At 41.4% G+C, this 23,808-nt stretch overlaps 1 protein-coding gene across 4 annotated transcripts in view; it reads right to left on the bottom strand.

Annotated features, from left to right (window-relative positions):
- The window catches only part of APP (amyloid beta precursor protein), a 193,468-nt gene that overhangs the window by 109,714 nt on the left and 59,946 nt on the right, over nt 1-23,808 (bottom strand). For all 4 annotated transcript variants that reach the window (XM_063150005.1, XM_063150004.1, XM_063150006.1 and 1 more), the window contains exon 3: nt 15,928-16,057. In XM_063150005.1, coding sequence (XP_063006075.1) covers nt 15,928-16,057 — 130 coding nt within the window. The remainder of the gene's footprint in view (nt 1-15,927; nt 16,058-23,808) is intronic.

Here is a 23,808-nt window from a genome sequence, read left to right as displayed (position 1 = left end):
TGCCCTAGGTTAAACTATAATAAAAAGGAATAAAAACATATCACATGTAAGACCAACTCAATCAGGAGCAGCTAAAACTAAATGAAAATCAGCCTCCTTCAAAGCATGGAGGCTCAAACTTCCTACGACACTGTTTATGTATTCACCTGAGTACCTTCTAGAAAAAGAAGTAAAAGCCAGTATTACTACACAGCCAATATTGTTTTACCAAAATTAACTTTGATATCAAGTAGTTAAGATTCAATTTTCTGTTGACCTAGTTGCAATGACCTAATAGAAAAACAGGGTAATTTAAATATTTTATACACCAAGAACTCACTAACAAAGCCACTGGGAGTTAAAGATCAAATACCATAATGCATAAAGTAAATAATTTACATTAATCATGACCTTCATTCACTATTCCTAATACAGTTTTTTGATGTTCTTCAGTATTTTAAACTGAACAATTAGGAAACATTTTTAATGGCTGGGGTAAGTACATCAGCTTGGCTACAGAGCTAAAAGCTCTTAAAATACAACTCTTACCTATCAATTCTGTGGTTTTTAGGTACATTCAAATTCACTAGAAAACAACAACAGAAAGTCAGGAGAATAAGAAAAAAGATTACTACTAAAGTTGTTTTTTTTTTTTTTTTTAAGCACACTCATATGTTCTACTAAAATTGAAGGACCTTGTTTTAAGTTTCACATATTTAACTGGAACAAATTCCCCTTTAAGTTCTCTAATTAAGAAAGTTTCCATGTGATTCTGAATATAGTGAAACACGCTAATATTACTTTTTAACCTGAAGGTCAGTAAGAAACTTCAGAATGTCAGAATGAAGCTTAAATGAAAAAAATGCAGAACTGCTTATACATGCATTAATATAGATGCAATTGCTCATCAGGAAAGACTACACTGCAGACAGTAAAACAGCAATCCTTCAAGCTAACAGAGTACTAAAGCTATTGGGTTTATTTTGTTAACAAGGAGGCTCTGGGTCTCATTAAAAGTATGACACCTCACATTGTCCATTCCCAGCAGTATTCCTATGAGATGACAAGCTGTGGTTCCAGGGCTGGCATGATCCATGTATGAACAGATCAAATCTAGGAAGTTAAAAGCCAAACTGGCTATGGACAACTGCTCTGCAGAACCAGATTTTTCCTTTCCATCATTTTGTGACACTCCCTCCTACACAGACATTTTTCCTCCCTTTTAGCTCAATGAAGGCAGAAGTAGAGAAGAGCAGAGTACAGTCCCTTTCAAATAAACCAGTGCAAGTCTTCTCACGGAGAATAAATAAATAAATGCAAGCATAGGATTAAACAAAACCACCCAAACATTCCCATCAAATGCTTGCTTTAGTAAGTGACTGCACTCCCACGCCTGGGTACCACACTGTTCTCTCTGTAGCTTCCTGTGACAGCAGGGATGAGTAACCCATGGAACCCTGACACGCAGCCCGTGCTAACAGGCAAAGACTGGCAGGCAGGTGATGGTGGTAGGAGGGAAATTAGAGCTAACCCTGGAGGGGACAGAACACCGACCCATCAGCAGTTCCCTGGCTGCCTGGGGCCAAGCTGGTGGCTCCTCAGAACATCCACTTCCATCCCAACCACTTATCCCCTGCCTGAGCTTCACACAGGTTCCCAGGCACAAAAATTTCATCACAGTCAAAATGGTTCCTTAAAAAACACACACTACTGTTCCATTTGTTTTGGCAGAAGACCTGGACAGAGGGATGATAGCTGTAGTCTACTCAGCTATCAGTTTTCAGGGCTGTTGGCAAACCACATGGCCAACTTTAACTACCTGCAGGAGAAGTAAACCTAACAAAAAACCAAATAAAACAAACAAACAAAAACCCCTAACCCTGAAATGTTATTGAATGTATGAATTGATGGATAGAATTCTGTTTAAAAAAACCCCAAAACACCAAATACACCTATTGTATTTGCTAGGAATGTCCTGACGAAGGCAGAAATGACGAATGTGACTCCATGTTCTCAGAAGGCAAATTTATTATTTTATAATACTATATTATATTAAAGAATACTATACTATACTAAAGAATACAGAAAGGATACTTACAGAAGGATAGAAAAAAATAATGAAAACTTGTGACTCTTTCCAGAGTCTTGACCCAGCTTGGCCCTGATTGGCCAAAGAGTCAAAACAACTCACACCAGAATCCAATCAAACAATCTCCTTTGGGTAAATAATCTCCAAACACATTCCATAGGAGCAAAACACAGGAGAAGTAAATGAGGTAAGAATTGTTTTCCTTTTCTCTGGCCTCTCAGCTTCACAGGAGAAAAATCCTGGATGAAGGAATTTTCTCAGAGAATGTGAATGCCACATACGCCTGTCTGAGAAAATTCCTAAGTTACTGTTGCTACTCATCCCATGACAAGAATATTAAAAATAAAGACTGTGCATAACCATTCTCAACTTATATTTTCCATTGCATAAGGTTTTTGGAAGAAAGTGAGTGCCCACGTTTCAACACAAAATGCCTTCTTGCTACACAGCCATTCTTAGTATCAATCACAAGTGCAAGCTTTCATGTAAAAGACAGGAACCTAAAGGGCATTTCTGATTGCACAACAAAGATGCCTGTGCTTGTGAGCAAGGAAGACTGGAAGAGTTGAAAGATGTTTGACCTTCAACTGCCAGTTCAACTTGCAAAGATTTTGGATGTTTACACAAGCATGAAGAATTCTTTCCCCAGGCACCACAATCTATCCAGCAGGAAGGCAGCTGATGTTGTCTCATCACAGCCCTGCAGCCCTTGAATCCCAGCTTGTCATTTCATGGTTACACTGCTGAATCTGCAGCTGGCCAAAGTGAGGCCATTCCTCTTCTTCATCCTGACTATGTCAGTGATAAACTCTGATGAATGAACGTGTTAGAACTAAGTGACTTCCAGTACTTGGAACACAGCCCCGTAATGCTGCCATTCTTCCCCTTGCCAGTATGGACAATTTATCCTTCGAGAGCAGATAAACATTGAGGCACTGCACTGCCACATCCCAAATACCACCTTCATCTTTGCCTGAAGGGCAATGTGCCCTAAATGAGAAATCCTTGACTGAAAATTAACTAAGCTCTTTCCTACACTTACTGAAGGTCGAGGTTACAGGTGAGCTCTCTGACACAAACCTTCCCCAAAGTCCATGCTATCCACTGAAGATGAGAACGTAAGAACATATTTATACAACAAACAGTATAAACATATTTACAACAAGCATATTTAAACAACGAACAGTCTCTTCCAGCTCCTTTAGCATTTCCCCTGGGGTGCAGTTCCGGTCCCAGCCGGCAGGGGCGCTGGCAGGCTCTGGGTGGGCAGGCAGGTGCAGTGATGCCCTGCGCCTGCAGGGGGCGCTGCGGTGCGAGCCTGGAGCACACGCAGTTCATGGCGGCTTGGCCGGGACAAGACGGGATGGGAAAAATATTTGCTTTGCAAACCCCTGGGTGAGATGTAAACTTGAAGGAATTTAGGGATTTTAGAGGGGCTGAGGTTTTAGTTAGAGATAAGCTTTATTATTGTTAATCAGAATAAATGGGTAGGCCTTGATGAAGTTAAGAGTTAGTAGTTAACTAATAATTGATTGCTTGTCAGTACAACGTTTGGTTAGCTGGGTTTACAATGAAGAATATAGAAACTGATAAACAGCTTTTAGGAACATAAGACAATTGTAGACCTCCTCTGTTCTGAACGCAGTTGAAGACGGGAATGGGAATTCTACCAAGGGTTCATTTGTCATATTTGCATTGAAAAAGTAGAAAGGTCAGAATGAGGAAGACATCATTTACTTCCTCATTTTGGGACCCCTCCCCATGAAAGAGACCACCAACCCATTTCGAGCAACAAACTAGCTTTCAAACTAATTACCATACGAAGTGGGGAATGGGATGTACCAAAGTTATGAATATGCATTTGTATTTTGGGTATTCAATACTTGTATAGATAAAAGGACTCTGTAATCACCTGTAAATCACAGTGTGCATTTGGGAGCTATCCCACACACTGCCCACACTTTCTAACTATAAACTGTTAGAGAGTCTTTGTCACAGTTGGATATCGGTACTATTGGATCAATATCCATATTTTTAATAAATCAGGGGCAGCCGATCAATGGCAGTGCCCCAGCAGAACCCTCGGATCTAGCAAGCTGGAATGGCAGGAATGAGCAAAATCTGAGATGTAGCAGAAAGTCGTAGTGGTAGCTGGAATGACAGGGGCGTCCGGGGGCTACAGGGTAGCAGAAAAAACCCAGCAGGGCTGAAGGAGCAGCGAGGGGCTGGGCAGGGGCAGCCCTGCTCCCAAACACAACAAAGAGAGGCTCTCTTAAGGAAGGGGGGCTGGGGGGAGAAGGGGCTTGGGGTCCTGGGGTTTCCTCTGAGGCACCCCATCAGATGGTGAAGGGTCCCCTGTTTGGTGAGGTAGGGTGTTGTGGGAATTCATGAAATTAGAGTGTTTTGGGAAAGCTGCAGGTCAGAGACCGTAGAACTGTGATTAGAGCTAAGTAGTAGGTCAGTAGAAAAATTATTTTAAAAGTAAAAAAGCAAGGACAAATAGAATAATGGTTTGTGTATTAACACTTGTCTAGCAAGCATTGGTCTGCTGCCTGGGATGTGAGCTGATGGCATCTTCCCACTGTCATAACCATGTAATGAGACTGATGCTGGAAAATAAAACAGCTCAAGGCACGTTCTTCAGCAGCAGTCCCGTCCCATTTGTGATCTGTACATAGCCCTGGCTGGTGATAGGTGTTAATAAGGTCCCAGTTCAACAGCTGCTCTCATGAGCAGAGCTCCACTCGCCATAGAAGAAACCACGCTGGAACAGACTGATCTCATCACTTCCAGGAGGGATCACAAGCCCTTATCTGCTTGCTCAGGTAGCATCAAGTGAGGTGTGAAATAAGATGACAACAGATGCATGGCAGAGCTGATGAAGAGCTGGGAAGTGGACACAAACCAAACTGGCTTGGATAGCAGATGCTGACAGGAAAAAGAGAATGTGCTGAGAGGAAAAGGCAGTCAAGGTAAGAAGAGGATTACTCAGAAGGAAAGGAGAGGTGAAGAAACATCATTGCCTAGGAGACTTGAGTGGAATAGTGATGGCCAAGACACTGGCATCTGGTAAGCCAAGACCAAGGCTGGAAAATCTGGAGCAAGTGGCTCTGTAGGAAGAGCCAGACATGGGCAGCACCCTCAGAGATAAAGAAAGGCAGGAGAGCAGCAGTTTAGAAGGGAAAGGAGTAACTAGTCTGATGGCAAGCACTTTGATATGGCAGAGGAAGCCACATAAGCATGACAATGACTGTCTCAGTCCACAAAACATTTCAGCTCAAGTGGTCAAAAGCAGGTCAGCACTGCATCACAAAAGGACACAAGGTTTATGCAGAAGAGCATGCAGCAGTACTTCCCCAAGACCCTTTTCACCATAAATTCTACAGACTCAAGACTAGGGTCCCTAACACCTTATGAGTCATCTTGCAATGAACTGTTGGGTTCTGACACTTTATAGGCTCTCAGCATCCAAGACACTGTGGCAGATGGATGAGGAGCTTACATACACATTATGCAACAAAATTTATAAAATTTATAACCTTTCAATTACTTGTTTGCTTGAAACCTGAGGCCTACAAGTTTTACTTGACAATCTGAGGTCTTCTCATGAAATACAGCGTGAACGACCATTCTTCATCCATCCACTCCAAGCTATTCATGACTTTGAGAAGGGCTACCAGATCTTCCAGTCATCTTCTTTTCTATACAGGAAAAATCTCATCTTCTGTGTCATTTCTTTTATGGGAGCCGTGTTGTACTTCAAGCACTCCCCATCACTCTTAACTCTTCAGCTTCCACTCTGCACTTCTGAAAACAACCACATCTGCACACAGCATTCACAAATACAACAAAGTCCACAGCTGACACAGTGGTGCAGTTATGTTCCATGCCTTGTTCCCCATTCCTTTCCTAATAATCCATAAGACTGTTGGGTTTTGGCACTAATGAACATACATTTTCACAGAACTGTTAATCCCCAAGGTCTCAATCCTGGGAAGTCTGAAGTTACTCACAGCCTCACCATACATGCTAACATAAGATTATTGCATTTTGGGCTTCTCCAATGAACACTGCCTTTACTACAGTAATTTTTGCTTCCATTTTACATCCAGTCACCTCGTATCAAAGACACTTCTGAAATTCCATGTAATTTGCCTTTATTAACTCTACCTTGAATAACTTAGTATCCTCATCAGATGGATCACTGCACAACTTAGCCTTTTTTTACATATCACACGTACTTTGAACATCACTGGCACAGAAACTGATCCCTTGAGATTCTGTTGGTGACCTTTCTCTAGTTTGAGGGCGGACCTTTAGTTCCTGCCTTTTCTTATCTTTATTTAGCCATATAAGTGTTTTCTCTTCTATTCCATGGTAGATTAAATTCTTTAATAGCTTTTGGTAGTGGACCTTGTTAAATATCTTCTGAAAAATCAAAGGAGCACACTATCTATTTGTTTAGCTACTCTTAAAGAAAATAAAAACAAACAACTCTTGCTCAGTTATCATACTCACTGACAAGTCCAATATTCCTGGATGTTCAGCACATCAAAAAAAGTATCCCCTCTCCCAGACAGGGTTACTGAACTATATTTCCAGAACATTCCCTAGCACCTTTTAGAAATATCCAGTGAGTCCCATCACTGACTGCCCCTCTGCAGTTAACTGTATCAAATCTGCTGGCAGCATTCAGTGCTACTCCAAAACCAGATCAAGAATTTACAGCTACTTTCAGTTAGGTGAGAATTTTTCTAAAGATGCTACACATGCAGACCAATTTCATGACCAAATGGTAAGATGGATGCTTCCTTTCTGCTCCTCTCCCCATCCTTCCTTCCTAAGATGCTAAAACAAACAACACACCAATTAGCAGGATGTTCCCACCACAAAAATAAGTTCTTTAGATTGAAGGAAAACACAAAAAAAAAAAAAGGATCAATCACCTGTGTGGCACTACAAAGATATTTGGATAAAAACTTCCTGCTCTGTGTGTTTCAAAAACTGGATGTGTACAATGAACAAGGGCATGGAACTTACACAGCAGGTTCATGCATGACTCACAGGCCCTGTGTGTGTGAATGCACCCATCCATCAAAACCAAAGGTACATGTTTCATAAAGACCCCTTGGGTACATACACTCACATCCACATTGAGAATGTTTCAAGCATTTTACAATTTGGAGCCCAACTATCAACAGATACTTATGGTTTTTAAGCTTCTCTCCAGCTTCCAAATACAAATTAAGGATGACACCCTTCTCCCTTATGACATTTATGAAATGAAATCTATGATCTCTGAAGTGTTTGGGTAATATTAGAGAAACCTCTGAGAGGAAAATTAGCTCTGTCTTTGGGCAGGATCTGAGTGGTGAACAGTAACTTGGGCGTGGGAGAGGCTGGACCAGGAAAGAAACACAGAATAGCTCATTCAAGCACCCACAGTGGAACAGGGCAGGCAGACAGAGCAGCCCCACAGTCACAGCCTCCCTGGAACCCTCTGCACAGGAAGGGTCAAACGATGATCAGAGAGGCACCTTAACTTCCCCTTTTTCCCATTTTTTGAGCTCTTTTTAACCTTACTAATAGTATTTTAGCACTACTTTTTCAGGGTAATTCTTTTTATATAAAGCACTGCAGAAAAAGCAGGAACACCTGCTTTTAATCCCTGATACCTCATGCTGGGCACAGTAACAAGTGACAGAAAACTTAGTCCAACCAGCTTTAGTCATCATTCAAGAAGGAAAACTGATTTTCCTTCTTAAGCTCCTAAACATAGACTGGTTTACTACAATGTGTAATGGTGCCTATGAAGAAGGCTCACATACTTGTGATCACTTCCTGTGTGCTGTTGCTGAAGTGTGTACACTATTTGTCTTGGTTTCCTTGGTCCATTGTAAAGAGACAAATAAGCACATAGATTTCAATCCTTACAGATAAGAAATTATTTTACTACTTTAGGAGTAGATCTGCAGAGCTGTGACGTTCGAGATCTCAAGAAGTTTTTGTGTTGTGACCTGTTCTTATTAAAACCTTATTGCAACCAGCAAACAAGTAAAACATATGTACACCCCAAGAATGCACAGAAATACACAAATTCAGAATTCTTTCTTCTTCTGGTCTTACTGTACAAAAATTAGATGTTTTATATTAGTCATATATAAAAGTACATTCTGACACTCAGCAGAACATTAGTTTTGTTTTATCTCTGCACTTCAGAGTTTCTATGCCTTTCAGCTACAATCTGGCTAACCCAACAGCTGAACCAATGCTTGGCTCAAGTGAAGAGGTCCAGAAACAGAGTTGTGACTGCCTGAGGAAGGTTTTGTGCTGCTGGTGGATGATCTTATTCAGGATTTCTCTGCCAGCTCTCTTCCTCTTTATCGACAAAATCATGGGATTTTGTCCCTGAAACATGTCAAAGGCTGCTTCAAATGGTTTATACAGTCCTGCTTTGAGAAGAAAATACTTGAAATGACAGTTATAAACCATGAGGCAGTAGATCTTCTTAGAATTATAATAAACCAGTAACTTCGTTATTGTTTATGTGAGTATGTGAGAAATGACTGCTCACTTTCAAAAATTTTAAAGGTTTATTAAACCTTAACAAAAAAATATTACAAAAGATTGAATAAGGAAAAATTGTAGCTGTGGGAGCCCTGCCCCCCATGACTATCAGCCTCCTGCTCCCCTACAAAATGGATACTCTGCCTTTTAAACTTCCCAAAGTTTTATCAGTCAACTCCTTCTCTGCCGTCAATTGGTGGAGAATTTCTCCAAATGCCCTGACTACGGAGGCTCTTACAAGGGGGAGGGGAAAGAGGACTATGGGGGACATATCATCACTATACACCTTAACATGCACATAATATCTATCTCTCTAATGGTGAGAGCCAACCATTAAATTGCTCATCTATAACAGTTTATCTGAATGATCAGTGACTCCTCTGCTTCCTGTCAGCTAGTGTTGCCAGAAAAACTAGACATGTTGTAGTTGTGTAGGCTGAAACTAGGGGGATTTTTTTTATTTTAGGAACAGGGTGGTGTGAGGCTTGTCTGCACCACTCACATGGCTGACTGAAGACTGAGGCAAGCTGGAGGTGAAAAGCTAAACTAACAGGGACAGGAAAATTCCGGGACAATTATTTAATGTCTTTCTGTTAATTAGGCACTACATAGAAAAGCCAGTGGAAAGTGTTTCCAGCTACTCAGAGGAGAATTTGTATTGCCAATGTGCCAATGCAATACAAACAGGCGCAATGTGAGTTCAGAGGGGGTAAAACCAGCAAGTTTTGCCATGTACAGAAATACACAGGCACTTCACACTCTTGTGTGAAAAAACTCCACCATTAAAACAGCAAGTAATTTTAGAAGAACTACCACTAGGAGAACTCCCAATTACATGTATCTCTATTTAAATTATTCATTCCAGGCATAACCTTGGAGTTTTCTTTGATATAACTGGCTAGGCATGCATATCAAAACTTGAGTGTACCTTTCCTTCTGACATCAGGTTGAAGGTTAGGAGTTTTCCCTGTTTTTTTTTTTTTCCCTTTCTCTCAAGCAGTTTTGTCCCATTTGTTGCCTAAGAGACTATAAAGACCTTAAGAGGCAAAAGATGTGGTAGGGAAGGGGAGGAGGGGGAAGAGTGCAGCTGGCCTCTCAGCTGGAAGAGGTTTTCTCTTTGGAAGGGTAGACGTTATAGATGGATAATGAGATGACTGGCTCTCACAATTAAGGGATAACTATTGTGTGAATATTAAGAGAAGCTTTAGTGATGTACAGTTATGTTACTGTAGTTTAGATGCCCTCTGCTCTCCCCACACTTCCCTTTCCCCCTGTATTGCTGCCATCACACAGCCGGGGCTGTCCAGGACAGGTACAAAGAAGCTGCACAGGTGTCCCTGGCATGGGGCAGGGGGGAATGGAAAAGCTCAGGGGTTGCTCAGGGGGTGCAGCATGGCAACACCTGACCTCCAATCCAGTTACAAGAGAGCAATCTCCACTGATAAATGGCAAAGAAGAGCTGAGTGACAGACTTTGGGAGGGCTGGGCTGGCTGGTGCAACCCCCAGGGGTACAAAAGACTGAGCATCCATCTTGAAGACGAACTGGCCGTGTGGTATCCATGAGGGGCAGTTCCCAGCGCTGCAGCTTTTTCCTTAGGTAGTCCTTTGTTGTATTTTTGTTAAGGTTTAATAAATCTTTTTAAATTTTCAAAGTGAGCAGTTGTTTCTCACATAGAGATAACACAAGATTTTGGCTGGGGGTCAGGTACTGGGCTCAAGCTCCTTGCTGTCTCTCTCTCAGGATCAGAAGGAAACAGTCGAGTTGCTGCTACCATGGGGAGAATTCGCTGCCACCGACCAGTCCAATCCTTGCGTGCTTCTTCCTTACCCTGGGTGAGCCTTTACTTGTAAGAGCGACTATTGAACTGGGACCTTTTTGGCACCCTTTTTCTCATGGGAAAGGCCCCTCATCATCTGCTCAGGGGAAAAACCAGGACCCCAAACTCCGTCCCCTTCCCAGAAGGCATCTCCCAGCTGCTTGCAGATACTCATCTGCAGCTGCCCAGCCCCACTGTTTTCTGCTGATGCCTCAGGCTTTTTTGCAACACTTGACCTCAACATCAGGTGCCCAAAAGGATACGCCAGGGCTCCTGACAGGGCTGAGAGTTTCTGCTGCATTTTGTTTGTCACCCAGTGTGCATCCACCTCTGCCATTCCAGCTCCGAGGTTCCTGCTCCAGCCCATTTCGCCATCCAGAAGTGCACAGGTAATGGCTTCCTGTGATTTTGTACAGCAATCCCCTTTCCTCTCTCTCCCGCCAGCCCGCCCGCCATTACCACAGGGAGGAATGGCCGAGCTCGCCTCACAGCGCCCCCTGCAGGTGCGGGGGAATCACCGCACCTGCCCGGCCGGGAGCCAGCAGCGCCCCTGCTGGCCGTGACTGGAACTGCACCAAACTGGGAAAGCGCTCAACGGCCGAGAGACGGCTGGTACTGATTATCTGGGTTTTGTTTGCTGTTGCTGCTGTTTATTTGCCTTGTTATACAGATCTATAGATCTATATATAAGAGCTATAGATCTATTTATAAGAAAAGAACTGCTATTCCTTTTCCAATATCTTTGTCTGAAAGCCCTGTAACTTCAAAGTTGTAATAATTTTGAGGGAAGTGGTTCATATTCAAAGGGAGGTTCCTGCCTTCATTGGCAGACACCTATCTTTCAAACCAAGACACTAACAAGATGATAACTCCACAAACTGCTAGAGTAATAAAGCCCTGTAAGCTACAGTAATAAAGCCCTGAAAAGTTACAAAATATTTTCAAAGACTTTTTTTTTAAAAAACCAGGTGCAGAAGCCAGTTTTTCACTACATAACCAAGCAGCAAAATGCACTTTTCATATAACCTAATGTGCTGGGATGACTTGATGATACTCATATCCCCATTCACCTGTTTAGTCCAGAGATAAGTTTTGCACCTTTAAGATTGGTTCTGAGAGTGAAGAGGGGAGGGGGAAGAAGCGTGCGTGCACAGCTTGTGTTCAGAAATTGCACTCACTCCTCCACATCCTGCTCCTGGACTGTGTTATCTGTGGACACACGGCAGGACAGAGCTCTCCTTTACCCTTAATTAGTTTTTAGCTAAGTGAGGCAGAGAAGTTCCCTGGACCGTGGTTTTTATTTTTATTTGGACCTGTTTAAACCTGCTCTGGACTGAACACCCAGCAGAGCACCAGCAGCTCACACCTGTGGCCCACTGGGCCGGGCCTGGGCTGCAGCATTTCCAGCACCAGAGGGACTGATCAGAGACTGAGTGAGCTGAGCTGCAACCCACAAAAGGGACTTTCTGAGTCTGTCATCTCTTTTGGAGTAGCAAAAAGTTTTATTGTTTAATATTGTTAATTTTTTTTTTTGTGCTGGTGAATGCTTTGCCTGTTAAATAAACAGTTTTATTCCACTTTTCTCCAAGAAAATATTTTCCCAAACTGGTTGGGAGAGGGGCCGCTTGAATCTGTTTTCTATAGGAACCTCTTCAGAGGTTCTCTCCCAAATTTGCCCCAAACCAGGACACCTAATCTACTTGTTTATGAACAAATGACTGCAAGTAATCACATTCTGATTGACAGAGGCTGTATACATAACACATCTGGATCTTTCCAACACTGTGAATGCAGCGTTTAGCAGCATACATTAATGGGATAATGAGGCAGAGCCACTCCTGATCATGCACTTTACACAGCACAGTTAATCTGTAATTCCCCCATTTCACACCTTGCTATATCCTGTATGCCATGCCCACATAATGATCCACAAACACCCACATAACTGAGCTTCTCATCTCTATCCAGGGCTCAGGATGTATTCCACCAACACAAAATGAAATGTCATCTATTCAGAAACTCATAGCCACACATTTATCCAAGTATTAAAAGATTTAAATCTCTGGGATAAGGATGCCTACTCCCACAATCAGCAAGGAACATGGAGTGAACCACTTCATTTCACAGCCACACTGCACAAATTCACCAACTGCTTTTCCTTGGCAAGCAGTGAAGAGAGGAGAAAGTGCAAACTAGAAATGGTTATTGCTGACACTGCCCCAACAGTGGCAGAAATCCTGCCCTCCTGCTGTGACCACCAGCAGAGCTCCCACCAACACTTACATGGCCAGGATGGCAGCCATGGAATTTTCCCAAAAACAGTTTCTGTAAAGCAAAGAAGAAATCACTGGTTTCTTAACACTGTCTGCAGCGACCCTGCAAGCTGTGCCACACAGTGAGTGGTGCAGGCACTAGGGTGGCACACACACCTGACACCAGGAGAAGGGAATTCTGCAGATCTTCACTCTTCCACCAGCACATCCCACAGCTCCCCATCTTTGCTGTGTACCCAAACACATTTGTGGCTCTATGCCAATCACCACAGTCCTCATGTAATTTAACTCTTTAAGATTAGATCAAATTAGAACATTTTTAGGGAATATTTCTGTGGTCAACGCAAAGACACGTGGCTGACTCAAATAAGGGGCTTTCATTTTGTCTTGTTTAAAACACTGTTTGTATGCTTTAGTTGCATTCTCTTAAGAAAATATGAAGCTGTGTAATCTAGTAAATCTGATGGATGTTACTGAAATACACAGCTACAAAGAACTGCTGTAACTACTGCCCTGCACAAGTCTCAAAGATAAACTCCGGGAGCAGGCAAGGGCTGTAATGAAATGGGCTCTACACATTTGAAAAGTCTTGGCTGAAGATTATGATGCAAGCAGACTGTACATCAAAGATGCTCTGGCCTGAAAGCAGCCAGATTTCTGTCTCTTGCTGCTTCTCAACTGTGAAAAATACTGTCAAAATGGAAGAAATTACTGGGCTAGTTAGTATCTTCAGAGCAGTGCAAAATTAAACTCAACCCTGCAATCAGCTGCCCACTGACAAACTTGCTGCTGGTATCTTAATTCTGACCAGATGGATATAACAGTGATCTAGGGCAGGGGTCTATTTGCAGTAAAATTACAGAGGAATGGGCACAGGCAATGCCCAACTTCTGACAATGTCCACCAACAGCTACCACAGCTGAGGCACACACAGAGCTGACAGGCAAGATGCAACCTTTTAGAAAATTATCTTTTAATACTGAAGAAGTACTAGGAGGAGAGAAAAAAAAAATTAAAAGCTCTCTGGACTCCTTAGTTCTGTACAAAAAGATTATTTAAGAGAAAGTATTCCAAGACAGACATAGTACACAACAAATAGAGGGCTGTTTGATGGAGAAATTGCAGATTATGGCTACTGCCACCATTTTTCCTCCAGAGGAAGTAATTATGTAGCCACCTATTCTCCCAGTAGACTCTTGGGAACATCAGTATCTAAGGTTTACTCTAGTCAGGGTAAAAAAGATCAATGTCAGCATGTGAAAATGGTAACAAACACAATGTATCAGACACAACTAGATAAGCCTCAATTACAAGGAAATCAGAAAAAATAGCATATGTGGGGATTTTAAAATAAAAATAGAGGGCTAAGGGCTAATGGAAATGAAGTGCTTAAACATCTTTAAAATCTTTGCATCCAAACCCTGCTACCTAAGATAACAACCATACACCTTGCAATGATTTTTCTTTCTTAACTGCAACTCAGGGAAGGCACCTTAAAAGTCCAAGTCCAGTTCCTCACCCCTGCAAGGAACTGCATATAGTCCTGTCCACAAATTTATGAACTTCCTTCCATGTGATTAGACTTCTTACTCCTTAACCAGATGACTCTTGGAGGTCCTATTATGCTTCCAGATACTTCCTTATAATTGCAGACTAAATGTATTCATAGCCAATTTATATTCATTTGCTCTTAAGATGCCATTGTCATTTTGCTTAAATTAGGCTGTAAAACCTCCAGGGCTCTGACCAAATCTACAGAACGACAGAGAGTCCTGAGGCTAAGTCCTAAGCCTTAATTCAGAGCTTTGCTTGTGGTGACATTAAAATAAATAATAAAATTTAGGTTTTATAGTTCCACTAGTCTGATGTTCTTCTGCTGTATCTCTAATTAGTGCAAGTGCACTCTCATAGAGTCTGATGAAACATATTGTGATGTGTTCTAGGTGAGACTGCAGCTCTGCCTCATCTCTTAAAAAGTTGCTCATCTGGCTTTAGACATACATTGAGACTACAAGCTGATGTTTCTATCCTGACCATAAAAAAACTAAACAAAACACAGCAACAAATGGGTAAAAAAGCATGTCCCTTTTAGCAGTAAAGCTTGTGGGGGAGCCAACCAACTCAGCTCATGCCTGGAAAAAGACAAAGGTCAGCAGGTTTCTTCCCAGAATCAGAATCTGTAATTCCTAGAGGCAGGTTCTTCTCCTCACCAAAAGTCTTGAATTTGGGTTCTCCTGGAGGATTTTTGCTCAGAATAAACTAGTCCTGTAGAGCCTCAGTAGCACGAACAATGATATACTGCAGGTTTAGAAACATTGATTTTACATCTGTGCAAACATCAGATCTAGAAACTTTGCCAAGTAAAAAAATTTCCCTGATATGTAGCACAGATTTTATACACCTGCTGCTTTGGCACTTTTGAGCATTTCTGCTAAATCCTCTTCAGTCCCAGCTTTGCTAAGGGCAGATTGTGCCCTGTCTTTTACCTACTCTACACAAATGAACAAAATTTCTAGAAACATTGCATATTTTTAAAAAATTTCTTTCATTATTTGTTTCATGGAATAACTGGTCTGAGTTGGTTTCCATGCCTTTTAGCTGTCCTGGAACTAGAAAAGCAAGTTCCAACTCTGAACTCCAGCACTAATCACAGTTCAAATGGCAGTGGTAAAGCAACATACTTAAATATGGAATAATATCAAGAAAATGTCATGCCTAGAATGTTAATGAAAACAGCAAATCAACAATTCTGTTTTCTGATGCAGATGAAAGTAAAGGTTAGCAAAAAAAAAAAAACAGGGGCTAAAAAATCCCTTTTAATTGATTTAAAGCACCAAGGACACAGGAGAGAACAGCAATCAACTGCTACAAAAATAACATTGAAGGATAAAATGGGGGAATGTATAAAGTATCTTTTCTTTTGTTTCAACAAATACAGATTCCCACACTCTTTCATGGTAAGAGTCCAAGTACTAGATATTCAAAAATTAATGTGAAAAAAGAAGGGTTTAATTAGGGAAAAGCAGGAATACTTTCCTTCTAGATAATGCAGTTCCAAAGGACTGAACAGCTAGACAAAACTCCCTTCAGAAAACACAACTATACTGAGGTATAGAACACATTTATGTAGATTCTCTGTCTTTCTTATGAAGGGATTGAAAACAACAGAGCAGAAAAACAGACTAAAACTGAGTCACTCACCCAGACACCTGTAGGGAACCACGATATGTGGGTGACCATTGCACTGCTTCCATCCCCTCTTGCACCAGTTCTGTATTGTAGCTGGCTGGTTGGCTTCCACAACATTGGTGATTTGCAATTCAGGGTACACCTAGCATTAAAATGAAAGAAAAAGACAAATGTTATCCCAAGTATGTACTCTGGGTCACTGTAACACATTTGTAACAAAATATTCATCTTCTCTCTCTTCTGCTGTGTAAAATATTTATGTCATGGTGTGCATCTATCTGGAAAGCTGGTGTGTCTGTTCATCAGTAAAAACACGCAGCCAGTTCAGAAAAATTATGGTGGTAACAGCTGATTGTCAAAACTATAACTTGCCCAGTTATATTTGACTAAGTTAAAGATCAGTTAATCATTGGTTAAATACCTCCTCCATGTCTAGGCAAAACTCCATATACACAGCATATTCTCCATACAATTGAACTGAATAGCATGCATGCCTTTATGTTCATCTCAACCATTTTAACAAACATCATAATTCCTGCCTGCTGCAGTCTGCCTAGTACTAAAATTCTGTTGAAAAAGTTATTCATATTTAGGTCTACATTACCAATTTGTAAATTGCTGAGATCAAAATTCTGTCTGCTTTAATACCACAATACACCCCTACACCAACAACCATCACACCAGCGAACTTGCTGATGAATTTATTGGCTTTTTATCACACTCAGTCCCTTTATCTCAGCCCCCTTTTCTACTCTAACACAGCCTATAGCCCTCACTTTACATTTTTCAAACTGGCAATCTACCAGGCCTAACATGAAACTCAGAAGGTACTAATTTTCCTTTGCCTTTCCTCAATCAATCCTTATCAGTTTCCAGCTGTGTGAGATCTGAGGATTTAAGTGCTCTGAAAAGTACTGTCTACTCATATCTACCAATGGAAAAGAAAAACAGAAATAGGAACAAGTCTGAAGTAACTGGAGATGGTCCAAAAACATCCTGCAGAGAAGTAACATAATTCCAAAAAAAGAAAACTAGGTTAAGTCCAAAACTGGTGCTTGGAAAAGTACTCTAAGAATCTTGACAGCTACACCTCAAGTAAAAAAGATTTGTCTCAAGCATAGATCTCCACTGAGGTCATGGCATCTGAGAGGCAGTACCTCCTGGCACTCCCCTGACTGGAGGTTTAAAATATAATGATGGCAAAATGAAGAAAACAGCTTGAGCTGAAGTCTTGAACTTTAAAAGATAACAAATGACAGTACAGCCTTCTCAAATTTGAGATCAGTGGTCTTTAAATGAATGTGGCCTGGTCCATACATCCATACACAAGGGAACAACCAGAAAGCAATCAAAGCATAACAGGAAATAATTGGAAATAATTTCTTACTTTAATTAAGAGACATGAAGGGGCTGTTACAATTTTAAAGTTGAATGTATTAACAGCTTAATACACAAAACAAGGGCAGATACAGTAACAATGCCACAGAAATGACTACAGAAAGAAACACTGCCTACTAAACAATGCACTTTATGCTAACAAGCTTGAATATCAATCCTGCCTTCTATTCAAAAATAAAGTTCATTAATCAGATACTTCTTTCCTTGTGCATATTCTTCATAGAATACTGTCACTGAATGACATACACATGATCAGGGTGCAAGAAGAAAAGTTTTTATTCTGCATGTTCTTCAGCTTATATAATCTTAACAAAGCATGATCTTAAGTCATTAACTACATCACAATAACTTATTATATGCATTGGTGCAAAGCAATTAGTGTCAATATAATTGGCAATAGTTTTACAGAAATTTAATAAGGCACATATACACATCTACTTCGGCACCTAGTCTAGCTTACAAAAATGTTCATGAATCTTTTCTAATCTGTCTCCATGCTGACGGCCTTGTCTTCTTCCTTGCTATGGATACACTTGAAAATCAGAAACTGTTATTTCTTCTAGTAACTCATCTTTGCTTGCAGGCCAGCTGTCAAGCCCCTCCATAGAACACATCTGTCAGATCTTTGCCAGTTTCAGCAGCACCCTCAGCTCACTCCAACTGATGGCTGAAGAAATACAGAGGCTGAAGGTGCAGCCTGGGATGTTAACCCAGCACACAAGATACAGGGACCTCAGGAAAGCCCACAGGCAGAACTACAAAGTGTGAAAGTTTCCTACACTTTGAAGACTGAACCTTCACTTTCTTTCTTTTGTCAGCAGGTGGCCAAGGCTGATGGTCATCATCCACATTACCTACACTGCCCATTTTCACACTGCTTGCAGAAAGTGGCTCCAGAGGAACTTGCTGCTCCCCCTGCTCCATCAGTGCTTCAAATACTGAACAGATACAGCAAATTCAAAGGGAAAGCCTTTGCACATGCTCATGATCCCTGTAACAGCACTGCCAAAATGGATTAGCAGGAAACTTCACACTTTAACTGCTGTGTAAATATTACCCTGCAAGGCTCCATAGCTGTCTCAAGAGCTAACATGCATAATGCAAGAGGAAGATTTGTTCTTCTTTGGGTACTTCCCTTAGCATTGCTATGCTGAACTCTTCCAGTTCACACCTCTACAAACATCGCACTCATGTGATTAGAACCCCTGGTTAGATAATGCTGGATGCTGTCACAAGCCATGTGCTTGATACATCAGTGTCCACTGACATGTTCTTATCAGGTATCCAGGGTTAAGTGTCACTTGTCATTGGCAGTGGAAATAAATGCCTTAAATGAAGACAACTAAGGAAACTTCAAAATAGATAGACTGGAATGTTTAAAAAAGGAAATTAAGACCAAAAATAACATTTATTTACCCACATGAATGCGTACATAGCTTTAAAGTGACAGAAGATAAAATTCTGAGCCACAAGAACAAAGATACACTTAGCTGCTTTCCTGAGATGAATTTCTAAAGAGTAAGGGTGCATTATTACTGCAGAGCCTCAATAAAAGAATAATATTAGTTGGAAAAGTAAGTTCATATATTATTTTTTATTTTTACTATTACCCAAAACCACCATTTTAACTGCTGGTTAGTAAAGGGGACCAAATGCTAAGTAGTTAGCAGTATTTGTCAAAAGTGCACAAGGACAAAGAAATACAAACAAACCTCTTCTTTCGTTACTACATCAATTACCAAACTCCTAATTTCCACTGACAGCTCACACAAAGCCCAGTCCACCCTTTAGGAGAGAAAACAGGCTTTGAATTTCATTAACAATAGGTTAATGCCAGTTTATGTGCCAAGGAGAGCTCCCCTGACTAGACTTATATAATGTATTTGCTCTGAATTGAAGTGGGACCTACTTAGTGGCACAGAAAAATGAGCCTCATATTAATTTATAGTGTCCCTAATGAGCTCCTTCTACAGTGTCAGTGTAAAGCAGAGCTAGAAAGTTGCCAGATAACCAAACATTCAACATTAGTGTAGCTTGATATAGAGAAGTTCCATTAATTCATCTTAAAAGAAACAGTGGAGAAAGCAGAGATCAATGTAATCTAGAAAATTTAACTGGCAATCAAGAGTTACAGCTAAGTTTTCATTTCCTTCCATTTCCATTAGCAAGTCTCCTTATATACTAATTGCAGAAAAAAAACCTAAAAAGCCACTCAGACTACTCAGAATTTAATATAATCTTGCTAAAACTCATGTTTACCACTACCAGCTTTGATGCCACATAGATTTAGGACTAAAATGTAGACATCCTTAATAAAAGGAGATAAAATGGGATGAGAAAGCTTTTGGGTTGAGATAGAGAAAATATTTACCAATTGCTATCATAGGCAAGAGAGATTCAGCTTGGGGAAAATATTTTTAATTCCCAATTAAAAGAATTAAAAAGGGGACATAGTGGGACAAACACTGACCACTTCTCTCTGACCAGTAGGAACAGCATGAAGTTGAGTCAAGGAAGGTTTAGATTGGGTATTGGGAAAAGATTCTTCACCCAGATGGTAGCTGGGCACTGACACAGGCTATTTCTATTCCTTTCTAAAGCATACATAGAATCTATAAAGTTTCTGCTTCCCAGAATTTTGCATTGATGAGGTGAAGAGCAGCAACAAGCAGACACGCTACATTCATTTCCAACTGTTTGCACATCCATGAAGAGGAAACATAGGATAATTATTTCTGTATGTCCATGCACAATGTCTCTGCAAGCTTTCCAACCTACAGCTTGGGAAGCAGCAGCAATGAAGAGGCCCAAATTAGCAGCAGCAGGAGTGGTGTCACATGAGTAGCCATGACACAAGCACCATCAACCCTAAAGGAAAAGTCCTGTTCTCAGTCTTGTAGTCTGTGCCCAGAAAACAGACAGCTACATGCAGAATAATGTTACTAAATGTCTCATGTAAAATAACCTCATTTATTCCTGGCTTTAAAAACTATTCTACATTACAGTAGCTCCATGGCTTTCCCTGTGGCAGCCCCCTGCCCAGGAACCATCACCCCCTCTGATCCAGAGCACTCATCACCAGCAGAACACCCTGCCTTCTCTTCCACATCTCCGTGGCTTCAGCTGTGTCCTGTCACGTCTGACCAGACTCAGCCACTTGCTCCAGGCTTCCTCGGCCATCAGGCCCTTCTGCACACAAAAGGAAGGCTACAGGGCTGGCTGAAGCTGGCACCCAAACTTCTCCTGTCACTCTCTGTAACCCAAGCAAAGCCTTCACTTGTTCAAAGAGAATTATGAGAGTCAAACCCAGCATTAGCAGCATTGGAGTTGCTTTGAAATTCTCTGCCATGAGCCAACATGAGAAATAACAAGGAAATCAAGAAGGAACAGCTCTGCCCCTGCACCACAAGTTCCAGGCATCTACTGTTGCAGGTTAATCAGTTAAACATCTCAGGTATTTGCACTAATTTCCAGCAGCCACTTGGGAAGAGTGTATGAATACACCCTTTTAACAGCAGTTTTAAAGAAAAAAGTTTAACAGTAATCAATTCCTAACCTAAAACCTGCACCTTAATACTTAGGATAAATAAATAATCCCAGGTTGAATGTCTTTGGAACGAGCCAGGGAATTTTTTCTATTAATTATATCCTGAGGACAAATTTCCAGGGACACACTACTTTGTATCTTCAGCCACATCCTCTTGTATCCATCCATAACATCATTTCAAGTTTAATAGCTCCAGTCTCACTAGCTATTGGAGTCAATCCTCAACCTCACCTAGGAGTTTCACATATTACTCTTATAAATACTTCTTTAGGCACATCTAATAAATCACCCTTCTTTCCAACGTCTTAGCTGCTTCACTGTTACACAGAGAGTCGCTCTTCAAGAGTTTCCTGCCACAAAACTCACCCAGATTTCAATTCCTTTCACCCCAACTCTTGCCTCTCCAGTCAACTCATCCTGGCATTTTTTCAGTTCTCATTTCCAATCTCTCCACCCACTCAGACTCCTAAGTTCAACGCAAAGACACAAATGCTGTCCTCTTTTCTTTATTAGCCCTCGTCCTTTTTTTCTCTAGGCATGCAAAGCCAGCAAACATTTCAACACTTCCAACTAGTTTCCTTCTTTACTGATCTTATCCTATGGAAAGGAAAGAAAAGCAAAACTAAACATGCAGGTGTGAGTGTATGGGTGAGAGTGAGATGGCAGATGATGAACCCTCTGGGCATTAGCCACAGATCAAGGGGAGATAGGGTCAGACATCAAAATGTTGCTGCAATTTTTACTCCTGGTCATGACAACAAGCACTTAGAGCTTTTCCCTGTGAGCAGAGTACATACAACATCCTGATACATCATTCCAACTGCCTTGGGTATATTGAGAGTGCTAGAAACATGAGCTGGTTTTAGTGCAGTGACCAATTGCGTTGGTTCACCTGATGAAACTTCATACAAACATGATCTCTTCTCTTAAAATTCCCTAATGTGTATTCACCTGGAATTTCATGCAAGACTGCCCTTTCCTCTGCAATTCAAGTGTTCAGAAAGGCTGCCAGCCATGAGGCAGCCAGCTCACCCCTAATCCATGCACCGGACTCCATAAACTGAACACTCTCAGTTGGCTTTCTCTCAACTTTTTTTTCTGCACATGGGGAAGGCAGAAGCCTATTAAAGCAGAAATAAGGGTGCATGGTCAAACATACCCACCTCACTGCCTTTCAAGTGCTTGATTTTATAGCACAAATATCTGTATGCAGTAAGAAAACCAAACCAAAACTTGAGCCTTGCCAAGAATTTTCCTGTTTAACCCATCAGGTTTTCTAAAGCCTCTCTTGGGTAATTGTAGAGGATATCCAGCTTTTCATACTGTAAAACCTCAGAGTAAACAGGCCCGGACTTATAGTCTCTTCTAAGCTGCTTCCCTGTCCACTTTAAGCACAACAAACACTTCTACTTCTCCATAGGCAAAGTAGTTTATTCACATTCAACGAAGTCCACTTCTTCATGTCACCACTAGCCTGTTAACATATTCACACTCCTTGAGATGAAACCTCATCTGCCTCTTACTCTACAGCATCACCAGAAGCAATTAACAGTTTGGGGTTTGGGGTGCTGGTTTTTTTTGCATTTTTTTTTGCTTCTGTGCTTCCACTTTTGAATTAAATTTCTGCATGAATAAGGTTAAGTATTTGAGTAGTGAGAGAGAATAATAGCTAATCAAGCTAACAGGATATTTTTATTTCCAGGTAATAGATTACGAGCAAAGGACAAGGACTACTGTCCTCGAAGAAAGGGGGTGGAAGGGAAAGGGGAAAAGCAGCCAGAAGTAATTTAAAAACAATAATAAAAATCAACAACAATAATAAAAATCTCCTCGTTTAGGCATGATACAATATTTTATCTGCCCACTTCCCTCTCTAAGGGTGTGGTAGGTTAATCTGGCTTTCAGCGGGGGTGAAGAAAAAACCAGAGGCTGCTTCTGGAGAAGAAGCTCCTCAAAAAATTCTACTCTGTCCAGCAGAGCCAATCCCTAAAGGCTCTGATGATTGAGATACTGGCTGGCCCAATATAAACCATGTGACCAGCAGTGAGAGTCATGGGGAACAACTCCCCAGTGTGGAACCCAGACAGGACCAACTTTTCAGTTCTGCAGAACTCTATACAATTTTTTCAATTGATAGAACTTGAGAACAAACGAACCTACAGACCCAATTCTCTCCCGAGTCAGAGAAAAGGGAAAAGGTGAAGACACGTGAAGAGAACAACATGGCGACGCTCATGTGAGGAGAACAACATGGCGACGCTCACGTGAGGAGAACAACATGGCGACGCTAAGGTCGGTGCAAAAGACAGAGGGGGAAGAGGAGGTGCTCTGAGCATTGGAGCTGAAATTCTGCTGCAAGCCATGTTGAGGACTATAATACAACAAACTGTTTCCCTGTAATTCAGGAAGCGCATGAGGAAATGCAGAATTCACTTACAGCCCATGAGAAAAAGGCGCTCCCACTGGAACGGATGGATGTTATGAAGCTGTGATCGGGTGAGAGGCTTGAACAGAGACAGAGAAGGAATCCTTGCTTCCAGAGACAAAGGAAGAGGACCTTGGCTTTTATACTAGAACAGTTCATCCTTGAGAGACTCTACCCCATGAACAAAATGGTTCACGAGAAAACAGCTGTGGGAAGACTGCTTTGCCCATGGGAGGGACCCACACTGCAGCTGGTTCAGGCAGGATTACTACTCATGAAAATTAGAGCTGGAAAACCACACTGGAAAAGTGTTGTCATCTTATTGCAAAAGTTCCATACCTTCCTGGTGATTTCTCATGGGCAACTCCTCACAGCACTGACTCCTTCTCCACAGCAGCCAACAAACTCCAACTCTCTCCTCACCCAGCTAACCCGCTCTTTCATAGCACTCATCCTCATTAGACACAGCTGTGGCCTGTTAAGGGCAGGCCTGTTCCTAATCTTAGGTAATTAGTACAGCTGT

Source organism: Melospiza melodia, chromosome 2 (assembly GCF_035770615.1).
Source record: "Melospiza melodia melodia isolate bMelMel2 chromosome 2, bMelMel2.pri, whole genome shotgun sequence".
NCBI lineage: Eukaryota > Metazoa > Chordata > Aves > Passeriformes > Passerellidae > Melospiza > Melospiza melodia.
The sequence above is the reverse complement of the archived record's forward strand: the minus strand, read 5'-3'. Positions and strand labels throughout refer to the sequence as shown.